The 26,884-nt window shown below is 36.6% G+C and overlaps 1 protein-coding gene across 5 annotated transcripts; it reads right to left on the minus strand.

Annotated features, from left to right (window-relative positions):
• Positions 1-1,013: 1,013 nt before the first annotated feature.
• LOC110109262 (putative pentatricopeptide repeat-containing protein At5g08310, mitochondrial) lies at positions 1,014-25,956 on the minus strand. 5 transcript variants are annotated; one of them, XM_028693101.1, is made up of 5 exons: positions 23,078-25,956; positions 8,898-9,030; positions 8,614-8,825; positions 1,419-1,786; positions 1,015-1,301 (listed from the first exon to the last, which is right to left on the minus strand). In XM_028693101.1, the coding sequence occupies exon 1, from the start codon at positions 25,900-25,902 to the stop codon at positions 23,347-23,349; it is 2,556 nt and encodes an 851-aa protein (XP_028548934.1). In that variant the 5' UTR covers positions 25,903-25,956; the 3' UTR covers positions 1,015-1,301; positions 1,419-1,786; positions 8,614-8,825; positions 8,898-9,030; positions 23,078-23,346. The 5 variants fall into 5 exon arrangements, with proteins under 5 accessions (XP_028548932.1, XP_028548934.1, XP_028548933.1 ...); XM_028693100.1 differs by having other exon boundaries at positions 1,015-1,307; XM_028693099.1 differs by having other exon boundaries at positions 1,014-1,786.
• Positions 25,957-26,884: the final 928 nt, after the last annotated feature.

Consider the following 26,884-nt stretch of genomic DNA (forward strand, 5'->3'; position numbering starts at 1 on the left):
GATCCGAACCAAAAAATCAAAATTTAGATTGCCCCATTTAATAAACGAGTTGAGTTCGAATTGCACATTCCAGCCAATTAGTTAAATGGGTCACGTTCAAGTTGACCCTCCAACCCGACTTTGACTCAACAAAAGGTCTGTTTAATAATTTTTTTACTTAAATTTTTTTATTTATTGGTATAACATAATGATTATTTATCAATTAATTTTAAATCTATGATTAACAAGTTAATAAAAAAATATTTTTTTAACTAAAATAAGTTAAGTCAAATTCAAATTGCTAATGGGGGATTTGAATTGATCGAATTCGAGTATGATCAATTTCAATCAGACCCAAACCCAACCCGTTCTGATACCCTACATCCAAATTTAAAATCTTCTTTAACATTTTAGTTTTTATTTTGACTCATGATTTACTAAGCCTATTATGACCAATCTTTGTGTCCATCAATAGACTAATTTTAATTAAATCGCAAACAGTAATTTCCATCAACATAAGAGATTAATGGCAAGAAAAGTCACATGAGGAAAATATTAAAAACAGTACATACAGAAACCTAATTTAGTTAACAATATTAACAACATACAATAAAAATTATAAATCCGTAATGATACATTTTCACCCCTCCAATGCTGGAAACCAAAGCCTTGCTGTGGTCAATATGTAGGAAATCAATTAGCTCAAAATATTTCGATTATTATTTTTTATCTGTGTTTTTTAAAAGCCATTATTTTTACTTTGAGATTAAAAAATAATTAATTAAAAAATGCCTAAAATAAATCTAATAATTTAGAGTTTTTTTCTGATTAAAAATTGTATTGTCCAGATTATTGCCCATACAAAAGGGGCTAGAATAAAGTACTGGTTCACTTGCAACACAATAACCACAAAGTAGCCCTCTTGCAATGTAACAATAAGGGGCTATATTGGCTCACTGTAAATTGAACACAATGTAAAATAAATACTTTGAGACTTTGTCTGTAAAGCGAATGTAGGGGAACTATCATTTATGTTTGATTAGGTGTTTTCAGAGTAAAGTAAAATACGTTCATTTTGAATACTTAAAAGTCGTAGCCAACACATCAAGATGAGCTGCGTACACAAATGATTGGACAAATAAACTGATTACACAAATCATCAATGGTCACAAAGTTAACTGATTACACAACTCATATACACTAAGTCAACGTTTATAAATTATTTACCTATAATTTGTGGCATCCAAGAACATGCAAGATCCTTGAAATCCTTAAACTTGAATCCTAACGGTTTCAATTGATTTGATTAGAACCAAAGAGCCCTGAAACTTCAAATTATATAAAAATAAAGAAGAAAAATAGAATTCATTTCATAGACAGATAGGAGAAAAGACAACAAAAAGAAGAAAATAATTTGATCTCTGGAGCGAAAGACGAACCAGTGAGATCGTTCTCAAACTTGCGCAAGTAGGGAGGGTCCTTTAGTCTCAGGTCAATCCTGCTCTAGCTGAAAGGCTAAAGAGTAAGGATGGAGGAGCTACTCCTCTGCCCGCTGCAACACACCACCATTGGCCTTGCTGGACGGGCTAGCCGGCGACAGACTCCAACAAAAGCGTCGCTGGAGATGGCAGAGATGCAAGAGATCGAAGCATTTCGGTTGAGACACTCGAAACTCGTCGATGACGCTCTAAACTCGACAATGGAAGAAACGAAGATGGTTCTCACGACAATGGAGGAAGAAACATACTTCTTTCTCTCGCCTGCGTCTCGTGATATCCATTTTCGCCAAATTTTGAGCGAGTTTAATCTACGCCAAAAATAAATTAAAGCGGAGAGTTCCAAATTCATTACAATTTTATTTTATTTTACTGGGTGTCTAACCAAACATAAAAAAAAAATTAAAACTCATGCATTTATCCTACACCCTAAAGTATTCCAACCAAACATCCCCTAAGCGAAAGTTCGCAAGTGAAAAAGTAAAGTAAATAAATGAAAATAATAATAAAAGGATCTGATAACCAAGTGCAGCGAAAGGAGTGCATGAATTGCAATTTCCAGGTTAAGGTCATCTCCAACCGAACGTCAAACGAGCGTATGGCGTCGTTCGGTCGCTCCAACTGAACTCAAAATTTTCCGCCATCTACTTGTAGGTGAATAGTGCGACGGCAATATTGGCATCGCACTGTTCACCCACGTCATTTTAGGCTCTCAACCGGAAAAACGCGCGAAAGGAGAACGATCGTTACCTTCCCAGAAACACCTAAAATGGCGTTCGATTGGAACAGCCGCACCGCATTTTGGAGTTTTGTGTTATTTTGCCGTGAAAAATAGAGTTCTCGGTTGGAGATGCCCTAAGAGGAAGAAAATCCAATGACTAGGCTCCTCAATTCATGTACTCAAAAGATCATACTATGATTGGATGCATAGTGGGGCCCATAGCTCTTCTGCCTGGAACGAATGGATAAAGTAAGACTGGGTCCCATTAGGGGTTTAAAGAGTCAAGTCGAGCTTAATTTACCCTTGGCTTGAGTTTGAGCTTGACTAAATAATTTAGTTGGAGCTCGATTAATTTATTGAGTTTGACTTGAGTTTTATTCTACGTATTCGAGCTTACTCGTTTAATATGAAAGAAAAGTTTATTATGATTCAAGCAATTAATATAATAAAAAGGTAAAAAGAATGAAAAATTAAAACAAAGATAATAAAGAATCAATTAATATACAAAAGTGAGATATAATTTTTGAATATTTTTAACAACTTTATATTTAAAAAATCTTGAATGCTAATATATTTTATGTGCATTCTATGTTAATATTAATATTTTTAAAACAAGCTGAGTTATGAGCTAACGAGTCGAGTTAGGGATTGCTCAAGCTTGACTCGTTAGCTCATCAAGCCCGACTCACGAGCCATTTATCGAGCCGAGCTCAAGCTGGCTCACAAGTAGGCTTAACTCACACCACTAGTGTAATAACCCAAAGATATGAAAAATATGAAAATATAAAATTTCTATATGAAGTAGAGCGCGACAACATTGAGCTAGATAACGTTGCGGCACTATGCATGATAGCACAGCAATGTCAGAAAATGTCGTTGCAACACTTATGTCTCTATTATACAATAACTCTAAATTCGACATGCAGCATTACAATGCTAGGCTATATATATATATATATATATATATATATATATATTCTTGCCATTCCTCTCCCACCACCTCCCTCACTCATGTCTTGGATGGGAAGCAATCAAAGGAGAAGAAGGGGGGAGGGGAAGAGAAATAGGAGAGAGAGGAAAGAGGAGGATCGTTTGGGCTTTTTTGTTTGTCCTTCCTATTTCAAAAATTGTTCTAAGCGTTGTAAGTAACTATCCTCTTATTTATATTTTTAATGATTTTGATTTCTATGAATTTATCTCTTCTAAATATGCTAAAATTGCATTATCTTCTAATTTTGTAAGTTTTTACCACATAACTTTTAATATATTATATATTTGATCATTCTAAATGATTTGATATGTTTTTATTATATTTTTATCAGTTGAATATGTGTATAGTAATTTTTAAGTAAAATGAGCAGGAAAAAAGTACACTGAAATGTGATATGATATAAAATAGTTGAAGTGATTATATGTACGAAAATGATATGCTTAAATGATACTGATGTACTGGCTGATATCTGATCAACGATAATAGTATGGATGATCATATTGATACCTCAATGATAAGAGTACAGAAAGTATTGATGATATCTAATACATGATAAGAGTACTAATAATGTTGATATGTTATATATATTAATGCTAGCATTGATATATTACAGATAGTATTGTCAGTATTGATATATTAAGGATAATATTGCTGGTTTTAATATATTACGGATAGTACTGCTAGTATTGATATATTATAGATATCTAATCACTAATATGATTAACTTGTTAACAAGATATAATGAATGCGATGATTGAGAGTGATTGAGTACGACTAATCAGGAGTCATAAGGGCAGGAGCAAGATCAAGATGCCCTCATCTGAACATATAATAACATATTGATGACTAACTATTGATATTGATTACTTATCGATTACTCATTACTATTTACTAATATTATAGCTTATACTGTACTGATGTTATTTTCTGTCAGTACTATTATTATTGTTGAGACTGTTCTTTATTACTAATATTATGTTGACACTGGCACTTATTATTATTACTGGTATGGATCACTATTATTGATATCATTATTAATGATATAATAGACTGAAATATGATGTGTTATAAACTGAGTTGGTATAAATAACAAGTATAGATATTGATTATTTATAGAATTTATATTATATTGTTTCTCTTTTCAATGCATTGACTTCAATGTAAGATTTTAATTATTGCTGGATTTTTATGCTCTCTACGTGACTTTACATGTTTTCAGGAAAGAGTAAGGATCCTGCGATGTAAGACTCTATATTGCATATTTAATTTTCTTTTTGGCACATACAGTTCATTTTTTAGTCATGATATATTTATAGTGATGTAGCTAGTCTTTTGTATAATGACTATTGTATATATGATATTTTTTGGTTTATAATAATTGTACATATTGATGAATATAAATATAATCATATTTCTTTCGGTTGTTTATATGAAATGTGTAATCTCTTGATTAACGAAATGATAGTACGATAGATTATTTCCTTCCAGTATAGATTCTAGAGTGTGACACCTAGGTCCCATCATGTGGGATACTCCTCAAATTAGTTGTATAAAATTATCATTTCAAGTTTGCTTATAATATTCTTCAACATGAAGTTATAGTTCTTTGGCTAATCTATCAATATGATGGTTTTTTATCGGCACATATAGAGTGTAAATCAACCCTCTCTAGTTTCTCCTTAACAAAATATCCATCTACTAGAGGCGTCAATTTCGTGTCACGATTGGGTTCGGTTGAACCCGAAACTGACCAGGCACTATTCGGGTTCGGGTCGACCTGGCCCGTTTTTGTAAACGGGTCAATTTTTTGGACCCGAACACGACCCGCTTTGGGTTTGGGTCAACCCGACCCGACCCTCAAGAGCAGGACGCGCGAAACAGAACTAATGTCGTGACGTAGTGGGAGCGGGAGCAGGATGCACGACGCCGTGACGCAGCAGGAGCGGAAGCTGGCTTTAGCGGGACGAGCGAAGCATAACTAACGCCATGACGCAGGCGCGCACGAGTGCAAGATGCGGAACTGACACCGGCAACTGACACGACGCGGAATTGATGTCGAACATGACGCGACGCTGGCCTCGAAACAAGACGCGGCCGGACAGCCAGGGCAGGCAGGCGCCGGGTAAGCGGGGCAGACAGGGTGGGGGTCATATCAGGCAGACGAGTTTATGTGTCATTCCGGGTCATTCATGGGTTTCCGGGCCAACCCGAACTCGAACCGATTTTTCAAACGGGTCAGTTTTTCGGACACGAACCCAACCCTTTGGGTTTGGGTCAACCCAAACCCGAAATTTTCAGGTCGGGTAGAGTTTTCGAGTCGGGTCCAATATTGATAGCTCTACCATCTACCTCTACAAACTTGGTATATAATGTTGTATTGCACTATAAGCAATGTTGACGGTTGATCTTGTCATAGTATATCTTATATTGGCTCTTTCCACTAAAATTTTAAATCTTCCAAGATAATTTTGATCCGCAAAAATTTGCAAATTTTTTGAGTAATTGCTCTAAATTTAAATTCAATAATAGATCTTAAAATAATTAGTTATTCATTGCTTCTCCATATTATAAGATTTACTCCTAAGAATATAACATATTTATTGATGATCTTGTATAATCTGCATCAGTATAATCTTCAATTTATAGAGTATCTTGATTTTTATAGAGAATTCCTTTCTCTAGACTTAATTTAACATATCTATACGCAGCTTCAGGGTGAGATTCATTGGTCTATGCATGGATTGATTATGCAAAAGTAATGCCTAAATGAATGTGAGATAGTTTAGTTTATTGACTAATCATTAATATAATCCAACAGTAAGGGAACCATTAGTCACATTTATTTTCCTATTACTGGGGCAATGATTGTATGTTTGAAAGATATTGGCAAGATTTGTAAAGTGGTAAGTGCCTTCTGAATTTAAGATCAAATTTTGGGGGTAATTATTTAAGGCATTAAAACATGAGTTAGAAGCCAAAATATTTTGAGCTAGCAAGCTTGATTCAAAATAATTTTTTGAGGGAGCTGTGGAAGTTCCTTTGCCAATTTCTTTTGAGTTCTTTTAATTCAACAATACAGGTTTTCCATTTTAATGCTCTGTGCTTCCACCACACTCTTGGGGCTTTCCATAGTGTTTATAAAACTTTTTCTTTGAAGCATCATTTCTTCTAGTAGTAGTTGCACCATACTACCTTCAGAAGAAGACTTTTGTCCTTTAGGAAAAGTCTATGGCAGCAAGTCTCTTATATTGAGGTTTTGTAGTAGTTATAGCAGATGTTTCAAAGACTAAAGTGTCAGGGCATTTTTATTCTCTTCTTTCTTTAGCCTGCATAAAAGAGAATTATCATATCATCACAACATATTATCTTAAGATCTTGGTAGCAATATAATTTAATCCAGTAAACCTTCATTGTATTAAACTATTCAATAACATGAATATAATTTTAGTTGTTGAGATCTTAATTTTGATCTTGTAAATGAGGGCAACATCTTTTATGTATGAGTATGATTGTTTGATGGTGTCCCAAAATTCTTTTGCAGTAGACAGGAATATATAAAGCCCACTGATTTTAGACATTATGATATTACAAGCACGTCATAATTATGAAATCACCTTCATCTCAAAGCATAAATCTTTTCCTTCCCTTTCAGAAGGATTTTCACAATTGAGGATCACTTAAAATATAGTTTCTTCCATTCAAATGAAATAGAGCTTGTAACCCCCTCAGGAGTTCTCCCTTAGTCTATTTTTCAACATTCATAATAGAACTTATAGGAAGGTAAGTCAAATAAACTAAATATAATGAAGTGAAAAATGAACCCCGATAAGAAGAAGATAAAGAGAACAAATGTTAGAAGAAGGAAACCTTAAAACTTGCTCTGATACCATTTATATAAAAGTAGAAATATGAAAAACTATTTTGAATTTTAATATTTTATTTTCTGTTCACATATTAGAGGTGTTTATAAACGTTTCTAAAGATATTTATTACATATGAAAAAAGATAAATACAATTTACATCAAAATAATAATTAAAAAAGGAGGCCAACGGCTAGGTGTAGGTAGAGGAGCATGAATTGCAATACAAAGCTTAAGAGGGGAAAACTCAAACAACTAAGCTCCTCAATCAGTGTGCTCAATATATCATATTATTATTAACCGCATGGTGGGACCCACAACACTTCTGCATATGGTGAATGTAGAAAGGAGGCGAAGGAGTGGGTCCCCCACACAGCTTTCAACTATCATCATCAACCTTATTCTACTAGCTGGCTTTAACAGTCTGATAGGAAATACTTGATTTCAAGTATTTCCTAATCACTTTGGCAACAAATCTCAAGAACAACTGCTGTCCCCAGCAGGAAAACAGCCCAAAACTGAGAGAAAAACGGAGAAAAACTTGTATTTTACTAATAGATGCAAGGAAAATAGCAAAGATACAAGGATCCTCTATTCGAGAGGAGGATCGCACTCTCCCAATCTCTAGAATACGATCTAGAGCCCAAACCAACAAGAAGAACAATAGAAAATACAAGACAACAACACATAACCCTAAACCTCCTCATTACTCCCTACTTAATGCATACAATTCAAAATAAATACAAAAGGACCTAATTGCCCTCACTTCCCTTCATTTTGGCTCCAAGAAACAACTTGAATTTCAAGTGGACCCCACCTCAAACCTTCCTGCGGCTTCCGCCTGCTTTCCGCCCGCCCTTCGTCTTCGGTAGAATCGAACCGGCCCACTGGATTGGGCCGGCTGGACCGGTCCAGGGAGGACCGGTCTAACACAGTCATTCACCTTTCAACTTTTCGAGTATTGATTGAAATATTAAATGTAATTTTGCACATTTTTGCATAAACAAGTGAAAATGTTAGTTTTACCTGATATTTCTAGTGCATTTTCTCCGTATATTCTATTTTGTCACTTCAATATTTGTGATTCCTAATTTTTTTGACAAATCCATCCTAACATTTTCATATTTGTCAAGAACATCCATGTGAAGACTTATCCTCCAAGAGTTCATTGCAAAAAATTGCGATGGGTGAGCTTGTTCATTTTGTTCAAATATGTCATTCATTTGAAACAGCTTTCTTATTGTTTTTTTAAACTTTTTAGCACAAAAATTTTTTGTACTTAAACACTTTTAAAAAGCAATAAAAAAACTGTCTCAAATAAAACCTTAGTATAATTCTAGCTTGCAAGTCTGAAATTTCGATAAAATTATGAAAAATTAAAGTTCTGCTAGATAAGCTGCAATATCTTATTAAAAAACTTGTAATAAATCTATTTATGAAAATCAACAATTATTTTTTAAAAGAAAATGAAAAATGAGTATCAAATAGATCTTAGTAACAGAAGTATAGGTGAAAGGAGCCTGAAATAGCCACAATAAAGAAACAGTAGGATAGCAAAAAACTTACCAGATTACAGACTTCAGACACCACGTAGCAATTTGGTTGGAATGCATCTATAGCCAGTAGGCATGGAAAGCATTAAAGGCCTTTATAGAAAACAGGCATCACTTGTTCAGCATCCTCCAGGTTGTTGCTAATTGAAGTCTGATTATTATAATAGAAAGCAAGTAGACTGCTCATCGGAACTTTCAGTTTCAACATAAGTATTTAAATATTCGCTGAGAGGAAAAAATTATATAATGTTAATAATGGTAAAAAGTGTAAGGAAAAACATGAAACATCAAACTCACCAACTTGAGCCAGTATTTCAACTAGAGCATTCCTCCTTGTATCTGTTTGTACAGGAAGTTCCACCTATCTCACTCACTGGTCCCATTGGACTTCTTAAAGAGCTTCTAATTCTGCACAAGTTCCATTGATGACCTGGAAACGAAGTGTCGGAGCAACTAAGAAAACTTGGATAACTAAAAGAGGGACAAGTCAGGAATGCAATGATGCATGAGCTTGTTAGAACGGATAGAAAAGTATGGAGCAAAAAAATAAAACATGCGATTAGTTGAGATATCATGCAGCCGTTAACAGATAAACCATCATTAACAAGCCACCAACGGATGTTTTTTAAACATTCAGAGAACAAGCTCATTAAGAAACGGAAAAAAATAACAATAATAACTTCCGTACTCATCAAATTGCCAGCTTAAGTATCGAAGTACTCCAGAAAATTTGTACAGGATAATCATGATTTTATGGCCGGGCATGGGTGTAGCAATTAGGTTAGTCCTTGGCCTAAATATCAGAAGTTTGAGACTTCCAGAAACATTTGAAGTTGAGGATCAAGCAAGCATTATGCTTAACTGATGGATGGACTTAATTGCATTTCTATATCCAACGAGGTGCAAGCGGAAACAACACGTTCAAGTTTCCTAGGAGAATGCACAAAAAAGTTTTCCTTATTGATAACTAAATGCAGAGTCAAAAGCTATCATCCCTGAGTAGATTCATTAAAGGTTACCAAGCAGCTTAATTTAACTTAAATATAAAAATTGAGACCATTCCAATTGCATATTTGTCAATAGTGGATAACACATCATAACACAAAAGTGTCATAAAACTGTAGCAAATAATGCATGGTGCAATGCATGTTATTTTAAAAATAGCATAAAAATATTTTATTTAAAAATCATAAATAATTTATTAATAACATAACAATGTAAGTGATCATACTGAAATAAGGCACTGTTAAATCATATACATAACAATATTATTAAAGGCGCTAGACACCCTCAAGGAGACAAAACTGCTTAATACCTAAGGTGGTAGGTACCAGCCTAGCTAAATAGGCAAATAAACACTTAATTTGATAGCTTTCCTAGTGCAAGGTTTAGCTAATATTTGCTACTATATGTATTTAATTTTTTTCACCATTCATACTCTCTTATCATTACATGTGTAGCCATTCATCTCATAATATGGTTGCGTATACTTTCAAAATTAAAAAAAAAAAAAATTAACATCACAAAAGCAAACACATGAGTGCCTAGCGCCTTAATGTAAGGCACTTGCCTAGGAGGCATCAAAGTGATAATGCCTGCATGGGAGGATGAATTGATTTGATGCTAATTTGATGATGTACCATTGATCATGAATTTCTTTTTCATCTTATTCTTTCATCTTCTCCTTAATTATATTTGATTCTAAATTATTTTATCCAAATCACCATTAACATATAAGAAAAATGACAAAAAAGGGAGTTTTGATCCAAAAATATTTGAAGGCTTTGAATTAGGTCCACCAAATACCAACAAATTTGATAGCGAGGAGATGATTGATTCTACCTGAGGGAGAGGCTTTGTTTTGGCTTCTTGGAATGAGATGGTTTCCTTTCCCTACACACTCGCAAAACCACTTAGTACTTGCCCTAATAATAGCCATTATATGAATAAACTTTGAACAAGTCCATATTTTTATTTTGAATATCATCTAAATTATTTTTAGGAAACTTATAGATTTAAAACTAAATCTTGTTGTGAATAATCAAGCCAACAAACCTCAACTAATTTGATGAATATGCCAAATAGTATTAAAGTGTGTATGGATGGAGAAATTATTATGTGCAGAGACCGGACGGCGAGAACCGTCCAGATTTGCTGCGCTTTAGCTGCAATTTTGTAAATACTCAGTAAAAGACAGCAAATATACATTCATAATTGCACTTTTGATATCCTTTTGTAGTCCTTTTGCTGAATATTTGCAAAAGCACAGCAAAAGGCCAGCTAAAGCGCAGCAAATATCATACTAATTGAATATTTGCTGCACTTTTGCTGTGCTTTTGCAAATACTCAGAAAAAGGGAAGCACATATCGATTCATAATTACATTTTTGCTGCACTGTTGTTGAGTATTTGCAAAAGAGCAGCAAAATGGCAGCTAAATGTCAACAAATCCGGATGGTTCTCGCCATCCGGTCTCTGCACAGAATAATTTCTCGTATGGATGAGGCTTTCTATGGTATGAGCCATGCATTTAGTGATTCGGCACTAGGAAGCGTATACTTTAGCGAGCACACTGAGTATGTACATTTGTGAGGGCTTGGGCCAAAACGTTTTACGTAGCAAAAACGATTGAGTTGAATGCTGAAAAATCCAAAGATAGGTATAAAGGCAACAATTTGAGGAACTATTAATGTCGGTAAATTTTCATATTCATTTAATATATCCCCTTTGATATCATCTCACTTAATTTATTTTTATTATATTTATTTGAACATATTTGTAGCTTCTAGTTTGAGCTGAGAGTGGGTTTTCTCAAATTTTGAGAAGGTTAGTGAGAATCCTTTTATTTGTACATTGTACGTGGCTTTTGTATTAAGTGGATTAGATCCTCTATCTTCACTTATGAATGCATGCTTATTTAAACTGAGCCACAGAAATCTTGTTATTCCCTTTATGGAGCTTGATTTCATTGTGATTGTGATGTAGTATATCATATTTGCTACTGGCTAACATTTTTGAATAAAATTTAAATTCGTTAATAAACAAATATTACTAGAGCAAGGTCAACAAGGAAAGTGATTGTCATGAAGCTTGAAATCAATAAGTTTAATGGTCAAAATAGTGTTGGGCTTTGGAGAACAAATATGCATTATATTCTACTCTAATAAAACATTGTGAAGGAGCTCATGAGGTCTGTGAACATGCCTTTGGCTATGAGTGCAGAAGCTAAGGCAGGACTAGATAAAAAAGCTCTCTTGGCAATTCAATTATGTTTGGTGAATGAGGTTTCAAGGGATATATTGGAGAAAACAATAAAAGGTTTGTGACTCAAGCTGGGGTTTTGAAGTGTTCGGGATACCGCAGCCTTCATTCATGAAGGTTAAGGTAGCATAATCTAAATAAAGTCTAATAAAACATAACTAAACTATTTTAATCATATCAAATAATTTTAAAATTAATTATTACATTATTTTAAAAATTAAAATACATAAATATTAAAAAATATTTATAATTATATTAAAAAATTTTTAAAATTTAAATTGCGTGCGTCGTGCGCCATTGCGCACACATGACGTAAATGGCACGTGCCAACTTGAACATGTGCGCCGCGCCATGCAGCCGGCGTCGTAGGCATGCCACATCGTGCCATGCGCTATGGCGTGTGCCATTCTGCGTCACTGACAAGTATGGTTAGATTTGACATTATGAAGTTGCCAACACAATATGTTGTGAATAAGGCATTCGGTGGAGTAAATTGTGTACCAAATCTTAATTAAAATATGATATCTTTGAGCTTTCTTTGTGATGTAAGATATATGTTGTCTAACATGAAATTTCTTGAGGTTTGTAGACTGCTTTGTTGACATAAAAGAGAAAGAAGTTAGCAAATTATGTGTTTGCAGGGTCAACATTGTGTGGACCAACTTCTATGTTGTCATTTGTCTAGCACCATGACATAAGAAAAAAAAGCATTTTTTTTTGGGCAACAAAAGAAGTTTTAAAATAAAAATATGCACGAGTTGAAGGGGGGGGGGGGGAGGGGGGAAGTTTTAGATATGATCAGGCAGATTCATCTTATGTTACAAAACCTATCACAATGCCAAGTCATACTACTGTAGCATTCCAAGCAAGCATGATAAACATTTGAAAGTCTACACTCATAGAAAACAAAAATCTTGTGCATTGAGAAAAGTAAATTAATTACTATTTTAATTCAATTGTCAATCCCTATTCTTAAGGCTTTATTTTTATTTAAACTTATTTGTTTAACTGTATGTATGATGGTGCGACCTAATAGAATGGGATGTACTCTCTAGTGCTCATTTTCAGGTTTAGTTAGTTATAAGCTCATTATTCATTTGATGATAGATTGTTTGGCTTGAGATTCCTTCTTATTCTTGAGGATAGAACCATTCAACTCATGTAGCTTGTTTGATTCCTAAAGTTCACATGTTTTTTTCCTATAGCAAGTGAGCGTAATATCTATGGTTCCCTCTTTAGAGATTGTCCGGAGGTATGAAGACCACCGACTTCGATATTATGGAAAGAAACATTGCTTGAATCTGACCTCATACTATTATCCGCATAAACCTTGGAGTTAATTTGAAACTTGTGAAAAGTCCTTCGTAACTACCTATTTTGGATGAAAACTAAATGCTTATAAATACAATTGAGGCATATAATCAACACCATCTTTTTCATAATAAAGTTTTCCGATTCTTCTTAATCATGCATACCAGTTGAATGTTGAGCAATGCAACCGGAATTATTGATTCCTGAGAAAAATCATCTCCTTATATGAGCTTAAGACCTAATTTTTTATGTTTTATAATATCTTACAATGTTATATTTTCATCTACATAATTTGTTAATATTATTTTGTGAGCAAGATTATTTTGGTCAAAATAAATACAACTAGTTTTATTACTGTAATGTGAATCTTGATCAAGTTGTGTATTTTATGGTTTTTATTTTCTCACTAAATTTCTTTAATTTAGATAATCATTAAATTATCATTTAACACAAATTTCTTGTATTTTCTAGTTCATATTACAAGAAGATAAGTGCTTGCTTTAATTGATGGTCTTTGAAATTGCATTCTTAATTTTGTTATTTATTTATTAAATAAGTAACGCAACTTTTTTACGCTTTCTAAAGAAAAAGTCGAATTATTTGACGTTTTCTTAATTAATTAGCATTTTCTATTGAAAACACCAAATTATTTGGCGTTTTCTTAATTATTTAGCATTTTCTAAAGAAAACGCCAAATTATTTTGTGTTTTAGCTCCTTTTAAAATTATTTAATAATCAAGCTTCTTTTACTTAATTACGCATTAAACATGCTCCTTTTTAAAATCCCCTCTATTATTATATTATGAATTAATTATATAGATGCAATCTATGCTGAGTTAGCTTGAATCAACTTCTAGTTCAAACAATCAAAAAGACCAAAATAGTTTAAAATGATTTTTTAGCTCAATACTCTCACTTCGTACTTGATTTAATATATTCAAGTTGATTTAATTTAAACAAAAATAATTGAGTGTGTTTCTATATCAATATTTATTATAGAAGTATATCACATTGTAAGTGAGCATAAAATGGCCTTAATAAGTTGTTCGTCAAAGCGCATCATAAATCTAGGTTAGCCCAAAATGGGCCTAAGTAAAAGTGCTTAAAAGAGCTTGAACAACACATTTGGCATCCCTATCTCAATGAATTCACAAGGTGTGTAACAAATGTGCTTCAGAGTTTACTTGCAATGTTAAGTGTAGATATAATTTGAGTTTATTTAGTAACACTGTGTTCGACAATTCAATGTTTTGGTATATTAGAATCTATGATGCACCGACACGGACACGGCGACACGGACATGACATGAGACACGTCAATTTTTAAAATATAGGACACGAGTATGGCGTGGACACAGGTATAATAATTTTTTAATATAATATATAGAAATTAAGGTGACATTATAGTAAAAATAACAAGCAATCAACTGCGATGTAGTAATCTTATGACACATTTTTATTCCATGGCCAGAAATTTTAAGTAGATATGCCTTCACCCTAGAATAAGATCCTTTGTAGGTGTCACCATAATAATTGCATTTGAATGACACATTCCCTCCTCCTTCAAATGTTTTTCTTAACTTTGTAACATGAATTCATAACAGCTTATCAGTTTCTACAGATGTCTCTTTTGAACCTTCACCTAATCCACTCCCGCCAGCAACAGAGCTCATTTTGCTAACAAACCAATCATACATATGAATACATCAAATTAAATTGATATGAAGTGAAATCAAAATATCTCAATAATAAAACATGAATACAACAATATACCGGTCTGCCGGGGGTCCAAGGGGGTCTACTAGGAACAAAATTTTATTGTAAGAGTAATTTTGAAGTTCTGCATGTTTTTAAAGTTCGTAAGTTGTTTGTATGGGAAAATACCGAGTGGTACCGAGCATGTACCTAGTAGTACCGAGCATGTACCTAGCAGTATCCAGCATATATTAAGCAGTACCGAGCATGTACTGAGCGGTACCGAGCATGTACTGAGCGGTACCGAGCATGTACTAAGTGGTACTGAGCATGTACTGAGCGGTACCAAGCATGTACCTAGCGATACCTCATTTAATAATCGGACACGCGTGTCCGATTTTAATTTTAATTTTTTAAATTGCGACACTCCAATGCCGTGTCGGACACGTGTCCATGCCGTGTATGACGCATGTCCGTGTCCGACATGTGTCAAACACTGCATACCCTCTTTAAGCGGAGTGTCGGTGCATCATAGATTAGAATGCTTGGTTTGCAGAGGAATTGTATAGGAAACCAAAATTTATTGACATATTATTAAGTGAAGGGGGAGATTAATTAGGTTTTTTATTCAATAATTTTATTAGAATAAGTGTAATTTTTTAATAGGATCAAATTTTCATTTTAGATTTTAAAGATGTTTATAAGCTTAAAATTATTGTTATAAATTTAGTTTTCACTAGTTCTAACCAAAAATTAAGTTAAGCCAATAAAATCTCAACTAATTTTTGGAACTTTTATTTGGTCCGGTGAACGTACGTTCCTCTACGTTCGACCACCAATGTATTACCGCCACGTAGCAGGAAGAAAAGACGCCGACCCGACCCGCTGTTTTTTGGGTTTCTCGCACATGCGTTTTTTTAACTCTCTCTCCCAAAGGATTTGGCAGTCGTCGGGCCGCGCGGTTTAGAGTAAGAGCACGTGGCGACATGTTATTGGCGACCGAACGTAGCTCTACGTCAGGTCAGAGGACGTAATAATTGTTTTAATTTTTGAGCCTATACTATCATTGTTGATAAAGAAGGGGAATGTTCTAGGCTTTCCGTAACATGAGGCGTGCTTTTAGCATGTGTGCCTTGGGGATCGTATGCATCCATAGGCATGCATAATATTGATTTCTATGAGGGCTCGAATAGAAAACTTTTATTTTACCAACAAGCTTTGAGTGTGATAGAAAAGAGGAGTTATTAGAAAAGAGGGTTATTAGAAAAGAGGGTGAGAAAAAGTGAAAAGTAGTCAAAGAAAGTTTGTTACCGTGAGCTAGGAGTATCATCTAGAAGAATTGAAAGTACTATTGCCCTAGAAATTTCAATCCAAATCCATAGAAGGGGGGTATAAAGTCACCCTTTTAAGGAGCTTAAAAGTGAGTAATTTATAGTCTCAATTTAATCTTCTTTGCTTATCATTTCTCTTATGTTATTTCTCTTATTTTCTAGAAAGATTTAAAAGTGAGTTAATTATTTCTCTAAGTCATTCCTCTTAAAAATGAATTTTCATTTCTATTTTGTGTAGAAAGTGGAAAAGCTTATCTTTTGGGAATTGTTGGTGAGCATACACCATTTGTGACTTTTGAAATTAGTGAATTAGATCCAAACACTATTCCTTACCATGTAACACATTTTCTACTTTAACATAAACCTTGTCTCCTTCATTTTAATCATCTAAAGAAAATTAGAAGGCCATAAAAGAAGGATGTAAAGAAGAAAAGGGTATGAATTCAACTGTTTATTGTTTTCACCAAAAAAACTAAATTAAATGGTTCTAAATAACAATAGTAGTCAGATTTCTGCAGGCAACCACGAAAACAATTTCAAAACGAAGATGATTTAAACTGTTATTACAACTCAAAAGTGAGAATAATTCCATCGAATGTAAAGGTAGAATACATGGTCTAGACAATTCTCGAAGAAAATGCCTCCGTACACTTGGGGAAAAGCAGTTAAAAACTACCAATTAGTCAATTTACCAGACCACCTCAAAAACGTAAAACTATTACTGTAAACATCATTCCATTAAATATAGAAAAAAATAATGTCTAGAAAAAGAAGGATGTTGTTAGACCGGTCCCTCATGAACCGGTCTAGCTGGCCCCTTGCCAAGGGCCAGTCCAAGTTTATAAGAGGTGGACCAAGGGGCTGCCCCCTTGAAGCTGCCGCCCAGGCATGGATGGGCCACATTCAAGATTTCAAATAGAAAGGGAGGGCGCTGCTAGGGCTAAGGGAGTAATTTTTCTAGGAGGATTATTTGCATGCTTCAAGCAGGAAGAGAGATTAGGGTTAGGATTATGCATGATTGTTGTGGCCATTTTGTTCTTAGAGTTTGAAGACATGGGCTCTAGCGGCATCTAGAGATTGGGAAAGATAGATCATTCTCTCGAATTGAGGATCAATTATATCTTGCTATTATTTCTTCCGTTAGTTTGATTTCTTTAATAAAAAACTACTGTATTTTTTGTTTTCCCATCGGATTTGTGGTTCGTTCTTGTTGTTTGTCTCTCTTGTTAGGGTTCACTTGAGATCTTCAAGTATTTCCTAATAAATTGGTATCAGAGCAAATTTTGCGCTATTTGTGGGCTGTTTTCTGAAAAATCAGTGGCTGTTTTTGGCCGAAGGAAGGGATCTTTGCTATTTTTGGAGTCAATATCCAAATTTTTTGAACCTACAAAAATCTGAGAGTATGGATGGCGGCCAAGAAGGTAGATATGTTGGAGGAACGCCTTGAAGGGGAGATGAGCCAAATGAAGGTAACGGTGGAAGATAGAATTTTATCCGTGGATCGGAAGACAAAGTTTCCGATCTTCATAAGATGGTGAAGAAGATATTGGAAAATCAAATTCAAACTACTGCATTAGAGACAAAAGGACTAGACGGGAGAACGACAAATTCTGAATTTCATAGGAGGGGCAATGATGTGGAAATCATGGAGGAGAGAGGTGGAAGGTATGAAGAGAGACGTGGTTATGGGGGGCATGAACCAAGGGGTGCTGGTTGGGAAAGAAAAGAGGGGGGTTATGGTAGGAGGGGTGCTGATTTTGAAGGGAAGAGAGGAGAAAGTGAAGAAGGGTTTGGGTATGAGCATGAAAGGGAAGATCGTAAGATTTGGGGAGAGCCAAACACTTGAAACAGGGGAAACTATGGAGGAATACAAGAAACGGGGGCAAAGATGCGAAAGCTGAAGATGCCTATTTTTGAAGGGAGAGGGAATGATGCACACGGATGGATTTACAACGTGGAGAGATATTTCACTGTCAATGGGTTGATGAAGGGGGAAAAATTGATGGCAGTTGATTTATGTTTAGAGGGGAAAGCATTGTCATGATACCATTGGAGAGACATGAAGAGGCCTATACAGAGTTAAAGGGAGTTCAAGTAATGCTTATTGGAACGTTTCCGAACAGATAGGGGAGGGGACTTCTATGAGCAGTTCTTTGCACTAGTGCAAGACGAATCGGTGGCAAATTACCATAAGAGATTTGAGCACTTGGCCTGTCAAGTGGAGCGACTATCAGAGACTGCTTTAGAGGGTAATTTCATGAAGGGACTCAACCAGAGATCAGAGCCGCAATAAAGGTCATGAGACCTCATGACTTGGGAGAGGTAATAGAGTTGACAGAGCTAGTGGAGGATCAGAAGTACCAAGAGAGGGGAGTTAAGGGCAGCAGTTCAGGTGGCTCTTATAGAATGATTACCACTCTTCTAGCACACAAGGGTCCTGCAGCAGACAATCTTTGTGAGACTCCCAAGAGAGCCTAGTAGGAGGAAGTGGGAGAAATTTCAAAAGGCTGACCGAGAGGGAGATGCAGAAGAAGAGGGAGAAGGGACTATGCTTCATGTGTGATGAGAAGTACACTCCAGGGCATAGGTGTAGAGATTGAAATCTTCAGGTTCTCACCGTCTATGATGACGAGGAAGCTGAAGAGGGAGGTGAGAGTGAGGTGGAGGGAGATAAGGAGGACAAGCTGCATCTAGATGTGGCGAAGGTATCCCTGAACTCAGTTATAAGATTCACTCTGAATCATACGATAAAAGTGAAAGGAGAAATAGCATACACAGAGGTGGTGATGTTGATTGACAGTGGGGCTACCCACAATTTCATTTTCAACCAGGTTGTGAACCAATTTTGGGGTGAAATTGGTGGATACAAGGTGTTATGGTGTGATGATGGGAATAGAGAAGGCAGAGACGAGCAAGGGGATCTGTATAGGAGTAGTGTTGACCATACAGGGGGTTCAGGTGAGGGAGGATTTTCTCCCATTGGAGTTAGGGAGCACTGATGTCATCCTGGGGATGAAGTGGATGTAGAATGAAGCTGGTGGTAGAGGGGAGAAGAGTAGTGATAAGAGGAGATGCAGGGCTCTCCAAACCCATGATATCACTTAAAACCATAGTAAGGAGCATACATGAGGTGTGGGAAGGTTATCTGATGGAACTACACAAGCTGGAGGGGATCATATTGAAGGGAGGGGAAGATCCTCTTTCTGAACAGCCCTTGATTCAGCAAATCAGTGAGGTTTTTTAGCCACCTCAGAGATTGCCGCCGCCAAGGGAGCAAAAGCATACTATCACCTTGAGGGAAGGTATGTCACCCATCAGTGTCAGACCCTACCGCTATCCTAAATTTCATAAGGATGAAATTGAGAAGCTGATTAGAGAGATGCTAGAAGCAGGAATTATCAGGCCTAGTATTAGGCCTTTTTCTAGTCCAATATTACTAGTTAAGAAAAAGTATGGGAGTTGAAGTTTTTTGTGTGGATTACAGGGCAGTAAATAAGAAAATTGTGCCAGACAAGTTTCCTATACCAGTGATAGATGAGCTATTAGATGAGTTGAGTGGGGCAGTTATTTTTACCAAGATTGATCTGAAGTTAGGGTATTATCAGATCAGGATGAAAATAGAGGATGTACCAAAGACTGCTTTCAGAACTCATGAAAGGCATTATGATTTCCTACTTATGCTTTTTGGCCTCACTAATGACCCAGTCACTTTCCAATCCCCCATGAACAAGGTCTTCAAACCTCATCTCAGGAGATTTGTGTTAGTTCTTTTTGATAATATCCTGGTTTACAGCAAGTCGGAAGAGGAGCACTGGGAGCAATTGAGGAGGGTTTTAGAGGTTTTATAGGAACAGCAGCTGAGGGCCAATCTGAAGAAACGTTGTTTTGCTTAGGCCAGTGTGGAGTACTTGTAACATATAGTCTCTAAGGAAGAGGTGGCGGCAGATCAGACAAAAATTGAAGCTATATTGAGATGGACGGTGCCTAAGAACGTAAGGGAGTTGAGGGGATTCCTAAGACTGACATGCTACTATAAGAGGTTCGTTAAGGGATACAACACCATCGCATGGCCACTAACATAACAGTTAAAGAAGGATGGGTTCTTATGGGGAGAGGCAGTCACAGCAGCTTCTGTGAGCTTGTAGAAGGTCATGACCACTATACCAGTCTTGGCCCTATCAAATTTCACTCAAGTTTTCATAGTGGAGATAAATGCCTCAGGGTATGGATTACGAGCACTACTCATGCAAAGTCATCAACCCATCGCCTATTTCAACAAAGTGTTGATAGCTAGGGTCAGGCTAAAATAAGTTTATGAGAGGGAATTGATGGACATCATGTTATTCATCCAAAAGTGGCGACCCTGCTTGTTAGGCCGGCATTTCATAGTCAGAACGGACCAACGGAGCCTAAAGTACTTATTAGAGCAAAGGATGGTTACATAGGAGCATCAAAGGTGGTTGTCAAAATTGTTGGGGCATGATTTTGAAATTTAGAATATATCAAAAATGAAAAACAAAGTAGCATATACCTTGTCCAGATGTATGGGAGAATTATAGGTGATAGTAGTATCGATAACACTAATGCCATATTGGGAGGCCATCAAGGAGGAGAGTGTAAGGGATGAGGAGTTAGGAAGGATCAGAGCTAGTTTATTGAAGGAAGGGAGTAGTCACCCGACTCACCCGAGGTACTCTTTAGAAGGCGAAAGGATTTTGTATTAGGGGAGATTCGTGATGCCTAGTATATCAGTCCATATTTCACACATGCTCCAGGAGTTCCATGGAAACACTGTAGAGGTCACTCAGAGGTGCAAAAGACATATAGGAGACTCGCCTCATAGTTGTATTGGAAGGGAATGCACAAGGATGTGGAGGATATGGTAGCCATATGTGAGATCTGCCAACGGAATAAGTACTTAGCCATGTCTCCAGGTGGATTACTACATCCTCTAGCTATACCAGGTCGGGGTGTGAGAGAAGGTATCCATGGATTTTATAGATGGATTACCCAAATCAAAGGATTCACAGTGATTTTGGTGGTAACAGACAGATTGAGCAAGTACGCCCATTTCATTCCCCTACAACATCCATACACAACAGTAACCATGGCATCAACTTTCATCAGGAAAGTGGTCAAGTTACACAGAGTACTGGCATCTATAATATCAAACACGGATAATGTGCTCCTCAGTCATTTCTAGAGGGAGTTATTCATGCTACAGGGGACAGAACTAAAGAGGAGCACCGCCTACCACCAGCAAACAGATGGGCAGGCATAGGTGGTCAATAAGAGCATTGAGACATACCTACGATGTTTTGTGTCGGAGATACCCAGACTATGGGACAAGTGGTTAGCATGGCCAGAGTATTCGTACAATACTTCATATCATTCTGTTTCTTAGATTACCTACGGGCGAGATCTACCTCACTTGGTGCACTTTGGGCATAAAAGCATCCCAGTTTTTTCAATAGAGGAGTATTTGGAGGAGAGGAACAGTGTTGGAGAAACTAAAGAGACATCTACTGACGGCTCAGCATATCATAAAGAGACAGGTAAATAGACATAGGAAGGATATCCAATTTAAGATAGGAGAGATAGTGTTCCTGAAGCTCAGGCCTAACAGGCAGAAGAGCTCCAAGATATTTTGGGCCATTTGAGGTACTAGAGAGGATTGGAGTAGTGGTATATCGGCTGAAATTGCAAGCGACAACAACCATACATCTTGTTTCCATGTATCACAACTGAAGAGGGAAATTTGTGATCATGCAGCAAGTTCTGAGCTACCAGGGATGTTGACAGAAAAGTTGGAGGTGATATTGGAGCCCTTAGAGTTGATGGGGGTTTGCTAGTGAGATGGGGGAACCAAGGAAGTCTTAATCAAATGGAAGAGCCTACCGAACTACAATACTACGTGGGAACCTTATGAAAGTGTGAAGCAACAATTTCCCTCCTTTCACCTTGAGGACAAGGTGATTCTTTGGGAGGAGGTATTGTTAGACCATCCCTCATGGACCGGTCCAGCCCGCCCCTTGCCAAGGGCTGATCCAGGTTTATAAGAGGCAAACCAACGGTCCGCCCCCTTGAAGCTACCATCAAAGCATGGGTGGGTCCCATTCAAGATTTCAAATAGAAAGGGAAGGGCAGCTAGGGCTAAGGGAGTATTTTTTCCTAGGAGGATTGTTTGCATGCTTTAAGTAGGAAGAGAGATTAGGGTTAGGGTTATGCATGATTGTTGTGTCTGTTTTTGTTTTTAGAGTTTGGAGACTTGGGCTCTAGCAGCGTCTAGGGATTGGGAGAGATATATCCTCCTCTCGAATTGAGGATCCATTGCATCTTGCTATTATTTCTTCCGTTGGTATGATTTCTTCAATAAAAATTGTTGTTTTGCTTGTTTTTCCATCGGATTTGTGGTTCGTTCTTGTTGTTTTTGTCTCTCTTGTTAGAGTTTACTTGAGATCTTCAAGTATTTCCTAACAAATGCATACACAAAATGAAATTGGAAGTGCAAAGAGCAACAAAACGAATAAACAAATACCACCAACTGCTTGGTCGAGTGGCATTTTCATATTTAAAGTGGAGGTCTAAGGTTCAAGCTCTCACAAAAAGACGTGTATAAATACTGCTTATCAGTATATTAACAGACTAGTAAACTTGTGGTCCTAGACTATCATCAAATAAAAATATGAATATCTCAACTTAATGCCAGTAGAATGAAAATTTATATTTACTGATATCCCATCAAAAATGCTTCATGAAGAAATTTAGTAATGTGCATCACCCGTATTAATATGACAGAAAAATAACCAAACAAATACTAAAAAAGAAAATTTCAGGGACAAAAATGAAGGTATACCCAATTCACTTTAGATAAAACATACCTAGGGATAGGCGGCGTTCTCTAAGTTTAGAACTTCATGAACAGCTTGATAAGATATAGATCAATCTCTTATGAAAGAAATATGATCAAACCGGGTTTGATTGGGCTGTCATGAGAAGCTGATTTGCTCATGAACTTATAACCATGAGTAAGCATGCAAACCAACAATATGGTTCTCTGCACCCTTCCCTCCAGCATTAGATGATTTTATTTCGTCATAGCCTCCTAAATGTCATCTAAATTTCACATTTTTCAAAAGAACCTCCCAATTCATGCCCTTAAATCAACAGGATGAGATTTACGCTCAAACAAGTTGGTCACGGCTTTCAATAGCAACTGGTGGTTCTTAGAACCAATAAGAGGGCAGCAATCCTTCTGAAGGATCTCATTCAAAAGCTCAAAAGCTTCATTCATTTTAGCAATCAAAATCAAAGAATTTATCAGTAACAAATATATGTAAGTACCAAGACTAAATCCAGACTGCTTCATGTCGTGGAAATAGACAAGGGCGGCATCTGCTCTGCCACACTTGCATAATCCATGTATAATAGCCGTGTAAGAAATCTCATTTGGAGCACATCCTTTCTCCTTCATTTCATTCCAGAACAAGACTGCATCTTCAGGTGCTCCAGCATTGCACATGCCATCAATTAAGCTGGTGTAGGTTGTAGTATTAGGTTTTCTCGTAGCATCAACCATTTTAGTAAGGCAAGTAAGAGCTTCGCTCATTTTATTAGCCTTACACCAACCATCAATCATTGAATTGTAAGTAACAACAGAAGGGACTAAATGGTTTTCTAGCATTTCATCTAGCATTTCCTGAGCAGAATTTAACATTCCTGCCTTGCAGAAACCATTTATCAGAATGTTGTAGGCAACCACATCGGGAAAAAAACAGTTGGAAGAAATATCGCGGAAATGTCTTAGCGCTTTCTCCACATTACCAGCCTTACACATTCCATCAATAGCTGCAGAATATGCAATTATATCAGGAAGAAAACCAATTTGAACTATACCATCTAAAAAATCATAAGCTGCTTCTACTTTTCCATTTTTACAAAGCCTCTCCACCATCAACGTACAATGCTTTATCCATGGTACATGCCCTTTTAGGCGCATTTCCTTGAGCAAAGCAAAAACACCAGAAAAGTTCTCTCTTTTGCAAAGAGCATAAAATATTGAATTTTGCGTGAACTCGGTTGGCTCAAACCCAAATTCCTTCATTGTCCTCAAAACTTCATAACCTTCCTCCAGTCTATCTGCTTTACAAAGCTCACTAATCATATCATTATAAATCAGTATTTTTCCTTTACAACCAATTGCAATCATATCTCTCATTAGAGCCAAAGCAATATCAATTTTTTGGATCTTGCACAAACCGCATATTACAATACCGAAAGACTCCACATTTGGTTGAGCTGTCTTCTTGATCTTAAACATGGTATTTCCAGATGATTCAGATTCACAGCCAGCATCCTCTAGAAATATCAAATGTTGGGCTGGTGAAGTTGGGGGTTCCATCATTGCCTTTAGCAAAGTATAAGCCCATTCAGCATCATCACGCCTCACAAGACCATCTAGAACGGCATTATACAGCGAAACTAAACTATCCAAATCCAGAATTTCCCCTTCCTCCTCAAACAACTGGTTAGCTGTAATGAAATCACCTTCTGCACAAATTGTGGAAATCATCTTCCTGGCCAACAAAAGATCTGGATTGATACCAACTACTTTCATTTCCTTATACAAACTTAAAGCTCTTTTGATCTCATTACCCTCACAAAGCCCCTCAATCAACACACTTAAGAGGGGTAAATCCCCATTCAAACCCAACCCCTTCATCTTCTCAAACAACTCAACCGCCTTGTCAAGTCTTCCCTGCATAGAAAACCCATGAATTAACACGTGAAAAGTCTTCTCGTTTGGCCTCATTCCGAAATTCTCCATCAACTCCACCATTTCAAATGCCCGATCAACCTCGCCCCACTTGGAGAACGAGACGACCAAAATCGTAAAGATGTGATCATCCAACCAGCCTTTATCATTGATCTCATTAAAGATACGGAACACATCGTCCAATTTACCAGCATTGCAGTAAGATTGCAGGACAGAAGTAAGTGTATACTTATCAGGTTCCCACCCCATAACCTCCACCATCTCGGTGAACCTCGTCTCCACCAATTCAACCTTTCCCATTCTAGCCAGAACCTCAAGAAAGCAATTGTAAGTATAAGAATTGGGTATACAGCTCAAATCTTTGGCATGGTCAAACACAAAACTAGCATCCTCTGCGAGCCCCTGACGACCGAGGCACCTTATCAAGAATCCCAAGGCACCAGGTGTCATTGGGCATCTCTGTCCGACAAGCTCTCTTGCCAGGGCTTTTAGTTGGGTTCTTCGGCGGGCCCTGGAAAGTATTTCGGCCATGGCATTGTAGGTGTAGCAGCTGTGGCGGAAGCCCTCTTGCCATGAGGCCCAGCGGAAGAACTCGTGCGCCGCCCTCCATCCTCGAAGGTCCTTAAGAACGATTTCGACAGTCTCAGGGGTTAGCCTGCGCCCGAGGCTGCAGAGCATGTCGGAGTCGCGGACGTTAGGTGGTTGGGAGAATACATCGAACAGTTCGTGGGCGAGCAGCGTAGCGGAGAGAGAAGAGTCGATCGAAGAGGAGGCGCCGTGCGAGTAGGAGGGAGAACTAGGGCTTGATGTGTAGGAGAAGGAGGGAAGGGATCGCTTCGACCTTGAAGAGAGTGTTCGCAGGGCCATCAAATGGAAGCCAAAGAGCACAGGCCGAGGACGGGCTGTGAATTTAACTCCAAAATTGAGCATTCGAAAATTCGATCAAGTTTTGCCCAAATTGGTACTACAAGATCACCCATTCCACTAACTAGCCAAATTGACATTTTTTTTTTTCTTTTATTTTTTGATAATTAAGGGATACCATACAGACTCGCACATAATATGTATACATAATTTGAATACAAAATTTTTTAGTTGATAGCCAAAGCATCGAACCAACAGACTAAGGTTTCATTTGGGACGGCTTTCTTTATATTTCTTAAAGCAATTTTTTAGTATAAAAATTTTACTAAAAGCTGTTTTAAGAAGCAGAAAGAATGACGCCCCAAACGAAGCCTAAGAAAAACTGGATGTAATTTTTGATACTAGAAAGATGCTTTAAAAAGAATAAAGAAAACTGTCGCAAATGAAACATAAAAAAAGCTGTGATGTTGAGAGAGACAAATTAAAATTGAGTTGAGCAAAGACCTTAATTCACAAGGGATAGTTAGAGAAAGATCTTAGCGGTCATGCATTGAAGTCTATTGTGTATTGGAAAACTTTTTAAAAAAAAAAAATTTGGTAAATTTTGATGACTTTCTTATTGGAGAATAAAGTTCTTTAATATAAAGAAGTGAAAATAATTTTTATATGAAAAATTTTTGTAGGTAAAAAATATAATGTTTTCTAGCAATAAAGGCTCAATATTTTGCAAAATATTAATACAATAATTGCACACTTCTAAATAATTGGAGAGATCCATTATAATATAGCACTTAAACAATTAGAAAAGTAAATGTGGAGGGCTTCAAGATAGATCCTCATCCACATCAATTGAAATATAATAGAAATATACTACAATAGGGTTAGAAATATTTCAATATATGATAGCATTGATATAAATCACCTATGCACTTGACTGTCATCTTATCTTTAGATGACAACATGTGGCAGGATCTTTATCAATGTATGCATTTGTATGATAATGTTGTTGTGGCAAGCAAAATGAAATGCAATGGGAGATCAATGAGCA

Source organism: Dendrobium catenatum, unplaced genomic scaffold, assembly GCF_001605985.2.
Source record: "Dendrobium catenatum unplaced genomic scaffold, ASM160598v2 fragScaff_scaffold_231, whole genome shotgun sequence".
In the NCBI taxonomy this organism is placed as follows: Eukaryota; Viridiplantae; Streptophyta; class Magnoliopsida; order Asparagales; family Orchidaceae; genus Dendrobium; species Dendrobium catenatum.

Bases quoted from the DNA above. Each gene is read 5' to 3' on its own strand.
- LOC110109262 (XM_028693099.1), bottom strand. From the start codon at position 25,902: ATGCTCAATTTTGGAGTTAAATTCACAGCCCGTCCTCGGCCTGTGCTC.